Source organism: Ursus arctos, unplaced genomic scaffold, assembly GCF_023065955.2.
Source record: "Ursus arctos isolate Adak ecotype North America unplaced genomic scaffold, UrsArc2.0 scaffold_32, whole genome shotgun sequence".
NCBI classification, from domain to species: Eukaryota; Metazoa; Chordata; class Mammalia; order Carnivora; family Ursidae; genus Ursus; species Ursus arctos.
The window spans coordinates 20,337,243-20,343,313 of NW_026623008.1; the positions used below are offsets into that span (position 1 = coordinate 20,337,243).

At 61.8% G+C, this 6,071-nt stretch overlaps 1 protein-coding gene across 1 annotated transcript; it reads left to right on the forward strand.

The window, feature by feature from the left end:
* Nucleotides 1-118: 118 nt before the first annotated feature.
* XKR8 (XK related 8) lies at nucleotides 119-6,071 on the forward strand. The gene is made up of 3 exons (XM_026516906.4): nucleotides 119-532; nucleotides 2,701-2,897; nucleotides 4,483-6,071. The coding sequence occupies exons 1-3, from the start codon at nucleotides 240-242 to the stop codon at nucleotides 5,190-5,192; spliced, it is 1,200 nt and encodes a 399-aa protein (XP_026372691.1). The 5' UTR covers nucleotides 119-239; the 3' UTR covers nucleotides 5,193-6,071.

Here is a 6,071-nt window from a genome sequence, read left to right on the forward strand (position 1 = left end):
CCGGGGGTGGCCGTCAGGGGCGCAGACGGACGGGGTGTGCGGACCGCGGGCGCCCCCAGCCGCGGGGTCCGTGGGCCTTGCTCCTCCCCGGACAGGGCGGGACGGGGAAGTCCCGCCCAGGAGGCCCGGGCCCTGGGCGGCCCCTGGGGCTGCGCCCGCCTCCTTCCTGCCGCGGCGACCCCGGGCCCAGAGGGCGGGTCGGAGCCTGGAGGAGAAGGAGAGGGAGAGGCTGGCGGGTCATGCCCTGGTTGCCCCGCGCCGCGCTCCTTTGGGACGTGGTCCTGGGCTTTTTGGGCACCGCCGCCTTCCTGATCGACCTGGGCGCCGACCTGTGGGCCGCGGGCCAGTATGTGCTCAGCGGCCGCTACCTGTGGGCGGCGCTGGTGCTGGCGCTGCTGGGCCTCGCCTCGGTTGCGCTGCAGCTCTTCAGCTGGGTCTGGTTGCGCGCCGACCCCGCCGGCTTGCACGCGCCACAGCCCCCGGGCCGCTGCCTGGCGCTGCTGCACGTCCTGCAGCTGGGCTACCTGTACAGGTGAGCACCACGCCCTCGGGCAGTGCTAAGGGGAACGCAGCCCAGCGGCACCTGCAGCTGGGCTCCTAGCACGGGGGAGAGCCCTGACGCCGGGAAGGGGGTGGGAAGGGGAGGATGGGGCCCCAGAGTGTGGGCACTTCTGCTTACAGGTGAGCTCCCCGCCCCTGAAGGAGGAGAGGCCGGCTTGAGAGCCCTCGGAGCTCATCTAACCCTGCCCTCCCTGGCACTGGGGAAGAAACTGAAGCCCAGAGAAGAGGAGGCACATGATTTGGAATCAGACCTGTCTGGGCTCCAATGCTAGCTAAATTTACCGTCTGTGGCCTCATTCCTGCGTTCTGTAAGCCTCAGTTGCCTCCTCTGTGTAAAGGCGGCAGGAATGTAGAGGCAGGTCTGGTAGATGGCCCGTTGTGGGGAGTGAAGGCAGGAGCCAAGGTGCCTAGCTTGGTGCTTGGCTCCTGGTGGACTGTAGTGTAATGGCAGACCCCTGAAGTTCCCTACAAAAAAATGCTCCTTTTTGCTGCGGGTGGAGCCTTGGGCAAGTCACTTGAGCCCTCTGGGTCTCAGTTTATTCATTGTTCCAGTGGGGGTGGTTGTAGCACCTGCCTGTGTTGGGTAGGGATTAAATGAAATGAAATAAGACCTGTAACTTCCTTTGGCGCAAGTAAGCCTTCAAGAAATGTCAGCTGGCTGGATGACCCGGGTTACCAGGGCGCTTCAGCAGCCCTGACCCCCAGACCGGAGCTTGTTCTCTCAACCCCTCCTTCCCAGCTTCATTCTCCCCTGCCCCACCCTCTCTCCCCCAGAGCGAGCAAGAGCGAGGCGATGGGGTCTGACTCATCCCTGTCCCTTGAGCCAGCCGGGGCTGGGCACAGGCTGGGTTCCAGAAAATCCGTGTGGGTTGTACTCCTTTGCAGAACCGGCAGGGCCCTCTAGAGATGAAGCAGCCGAACCCAAGGGATCAGAGTCATGCGATGGAGTCAGGACACCATGTGGTCCGGGTTGGGATGAGGTGGCTGGAGCCAGGATCTGCTCTTGAATCCATTTTGCAGATTCTCTCCAGATCTTTCTTGACGAAGCTGCATTGAGTCCCCAGGAGTGGCCAGGAGGAGCTTTGAATATTGCCGTTTTGCCTGAGAGACTGCGCAGGCATCGAGAACATGCCGGGCGGGCAGGCACGAAGGAGAGCAGTTGCTCTAGTCCTGGTGGGCCTCGAGGAGCCCCGAACCCGTAACCGCGCCGTGCATCTTCTCGGCTCCTATTTCTGCCGAGCACGAGGCAGGCAGGCTTTACTGAACTTTGGTTTTGAAAAGGGTGTCTCTGTTCCTGCTTTTGACTAGACTGAGGCAGGGGCCTTGGGGGAGCAGGGGCAGAGGCTCCCGCTGAGGGAGAGCCCCAGTCTGGGCCTGCCCCCTGCTCCGCTAGTGTGGGGGAGTGACAGCAAGTGAGGAATGAATTGGCAGTGAGTGAATGGGCTCACCTCCCGGTAGCCGGCCGAGACCAGCTCCGGGTAGGGGAGATCGTGGTGCATCCTCCACTACGCCCCTCGTGCCAGTGGGTCAGCCAGGCCTGTCTGCCAGCCTCTGGACTCCCTTAACCCTGTGTCTATCTCCATGCCCATCAGTCTGGACGGTCGTCTTAAATGCATCTGTCCTTCCTGCCTAACCCCCCTCCCCTTCCACTTCTCCATAGCCAGAGAGATCTTGCGACAGCACCATCCAACCAATCTTGCCTGTGCTCAGAAGCTCTCAGTGGCTCCCCTTCCCCCACAGGGTCCTAAGAAAATCTTAGGCTTGCTAACATTTGAGAACTATCCCCTGAGACGATTTCATAGCTTGCCTGTGGAATTCACACAACTTTGGGTCCAAATCCTGTTTCCACCCTTCGTTAGCTCTTTGGTCCTATTTTCCTATCTCCGAAGCGGGGATGCTGGAAGGAGTGAACGGGGCAGGGTTTGTGATGACCTTGAGACATCCTGGCCAGCCCGAGCGCGGTAGTCGGTACGGATCCCCATGTTGCGACGAGGAATGAGTTCGGCAAGGTGACGTCACTCGTGCCGGTGCGATGAGCTCGGACTGGAGCGCACCTGCGTCTCCGCGGTGGGTGAGGGACGGTGGAACGCCAGCAGACACTAACCCGGCCCCTTGGGGCATCCGCACCCGCCCCGCCAGGTGTGTGCAGGGGCTGCAGCAGGGGCTCCTGGTGTGGCAGCAGGAGGCGCCCTCCGAGTTTGACCTGGCTTACGCCGACTTCCTAACGCTGGACATCAGCATGCTGCGGCTCTTCGAGACCTTCCTGGAGACGACTCCCCAGCTCACGCTGGTGCTGGCCATCGTGTTGCAGAGCGGCCGGGCCGAGTCCTACCAGTGTGAGTGATGGGCCGTGGCCAGTCCCCCTCTTATGGCGTGGGGGGAGCTTCCGACCAACGTCAGGAGTGTTCGCGGTCTTGTATAAAGGCTGCTTAGAAAACGGGAGGCTGTCCCTTAGGCAGGTCTGCATTCAATTCGGCAGTTACTCCTTAGCCTTTGGAGTGAGGACAAATGACGGTCATGACGGCCGGGCGGCTGAGAGCTTCCCTGCCGACACTGCTCACAGGCGCAGAGGTCCTGGGGTGGTGCCATTTCTCTCCGATTGACCCGAGAGGAAGGAGGTGCGGAAAGGTGAAGTGATCTGCTCCGGGGCACACAGCACTCACGGGGCACATGTTTCTGTTTGAGGGCCGCGGGTGTCTAGGGTCAGGGCTGCCTGGGGACAGTCTCCACTGTATGTACACGGGAGGCAGGGAGCGAGGGAAGAGACAGATTCGCCTTTTTATTTAGCCAACATTTATTCAGCTGCTATTCTGTGCCGCGTCCTGGGCTGCTGGGGACCCCAAGGGAGCGGAATGTTTTGTACCCGGGAGGAGCACAGAGACAAGGCAATAGATAACTACTGTGTGCTAAGACTCCAGACAGAAGCGGGTGCGGTGTTACCCGGTCACCTGCGGGTGGGATGGGGTGGGGATGGGATGGGTGACTCGAAGGGAAGTTCTGGCTGGAGCTCACAGGGCACGTGCTCCAGGCCTCCCCGATGTTGTGGGCTGAGCTTGTCCGGTCGGCGAATGCAGCGTGCTAGGCGGGCTGCAAGGATATCGGCCGTGCTGAGACCTGGGGTGGGGTACTTGGAAGGGATGTTGCCCACATCTGCTCCCAGGGCGAGCGCGTGGCTACCTGGCCTGCAACAGATTTCCAGTAAACATCTGTTGATGGCCTGTGGTGGGAAAGGGGCGGGGAGGAGGCATTCTAGAGACATTCCAGTGCTGCTTTCACCCCTCCCTGGAGGTCCTGGTGCCTCTAGTCCAGGATGGGCAGCCAGGAGGTGGGAGAGGATCTCCACCAAAGTAAACTTCGAGTGTTGAAAAATCAAGACAAAGGCCCAGTCTGAGCTGGGACGTTCTATCTGTATGGCAGGGCTGGCCCCCCTGGCCTGGAGGGCAGCTTCCACCCCGGGCCTGTTGCCACCCCTGGGATTTCCTGCGTCCATTTCTGAGACTACTAAAGCGGGAACTGGGATTACTGATTTTCAGTGCCAAGAAAGGCTTGCGCTCTTCTGGGTAAGGAAGGGTTACAGGGCCCTAGGAGATGCTCAGGGTGTGGCCAGGGGCCCGGGGCGCCAGGTGCTGGGTGACAGGGGTGCAGATGGGGGTATGTAAGTCACACAGCCCTCCCCCCAGTCCTGGAAGAATATCACCGTGGTAGCACCGGAAAAGTAAAGCCTTGCGGCGAAGGGCAGACTCCATATCTGAGCCCTCGCTCTGTTTGTGGTTGTGTGAACAGATCTTCTCCAGCTGTAGTTTCCCTTCAGCCACCAGGGGCTCTCCCACCCGCTTCTGGGGCCCCGTGGCATCCGTGACCTCTAGGGAGGGCCCGGCAGGCTGCCCGCGGGGCTCACCTGTTTCCGCATCCTCTCCACAGGGGTCGGCATCTGCACGTCCTTCGTGGGCATCTCGTGGGCGCTGCTTGACTACCACCGGGCCTTGCGCGCCTGCCTCCCCTCCAAGTCGCTCCTGGGGCTGGGCTCGTCCGTGGTCTACTTCCTGTGGAACCTGCTGCTGCTGTGGCCCCGAGTCCTGGCCGTGGCCCTCTTCTCCGCTCTCTTCCCCCGCTACGTGGCCCTGCACTTCGTGGGCCTGTGGCTGGTGCTGCTGTTCTGGGTCTGGCTGCAGGGCACGGACTTCATGCCAGGTGCCTGCTCGGAGTGGCTCTACCGGGCCACCGTGGCCACCATTCTTTACTTCTGCTGGTTCAACGTGGCCGAGGGCCGCACCCGAGGCCGCGCCGCCATCCACCTGGCGTTCCTCCTGGGTGACAGCGTCCTCATGGTGGTCGCCTGGTGGACTCACATCCCCTGGCTGCCCAGTGGGATCCCCGTGCGGATGCTGCTGCCCGCGAGCGGCATCTGCTTCCTTTTGGGGCTGGCTCTGCGGCTTGCGTACTACCACTGGCTGCACCCGAGCTGCCGCTGGGAGCCTGACCGGGTGGATGGGACCCAGGGCCTCCACCCCGTCGAGCGGCGTCGGCTGCCTCACAACAGGCGCATGGCCCAGTTGGCGCGGCGCTTCTTCCCCAGGGTGAGGGATGAGGCTGCTTTGCCGTGGAAGGGAGACGTGAATGGGGTCCTTTGAGGCAAGGCCAGACCCCGCAGGCACGGAGCAGATGGAATCTGGTAGAATGCAGAAGATAAGCTGCTGCTGCTGCTGCGGGCCCTGATGCCCTCAAGAGGCGCTTGACGCCTCACGGGCCAGGCGCTGGACACCAGAGTTGAGTGAAGACACAGGCCTGCCTTGGAGGATGAGAACAGATGAGAGCAGCAGGGCCCTGGGGAGGCGAGGGCTCCAGTTATGGTACAAGGCACTTCGGGAGGAAAGAAGAGACCCCCTCCTTCCCCCCCCCACCCCTCAGCACCAGTAGAGCCTGTGCCCCGAAGCTCCAGAGATGGTATTTTCACCTCCCTGGCCACCTCTGCAATAGTTGGTGGAGGTGCCGTCCCACCACTTGGTCCCCCGACCCTGGGCTAGAAGGTTTGGGTCTCCAGGGTGTGTTCACGGTTCTTCCTCTCCGCCTTGCCTGCCATCCGTTCATCTGACAGATGTTGGCTGAGAGCACTTTTTGTGCCGGGAATATTGGAGGCTGGAGGCTGGGACAAGACCAGCTGCCACCGGAGGTTTATCCCTCACCCTCTCCAGCTACTCCTGAGCGGCGGTCCTGCCGGAAGCCGGGGATGTCCGGCTCGTGGCCCTGCCAGCCTCCCCGAGGCCTCCGTGCAGCCGGCCCGGCCTCCGGCCCTGCTCTCAAGCGGCCTCCTTTCAACCAAGTGTTGGAGCCTGTGATCTGGGCCTGGCTCAGCCCGTTATTTTTCTACCGTAGGCAGTACACTTTCTACCTCAGAGTCCGTGTGAGAGGAAGAGAGGGCGTGTGCATATGTGTCTCAGCAGGTGAGGGACACGTGTGTGTGGTTCTTGTGTCACAGTATTAGATGATTATTAAAACCCCGTGAAAACTTC

Bases quoted from the DNA above. Each gene is read 5' to 3' on its own strand.
- XKR8 (XM_026516906.4), top strand. From the start codon at position 240: ATGCCCTGGTTGCCCCGCGCCGCGCTCCTTTGGGACGTGGTCCTGGGC. The intron at 533-2,700 runs GTGAGCACCACG...CCGCCCCGCCAG, and splicing joins CAGCTGGGCTACCTGTACAG to GTGTGTGCAGGGGCTGCAGC. The intron at 2,898-4,482 runs GTGAGTGATGGG...TCCTCTCCACAG, and splicing joins CCGGGCCGAGTCCTACCAGT to GGGTCGGCATCTGCACGTCC.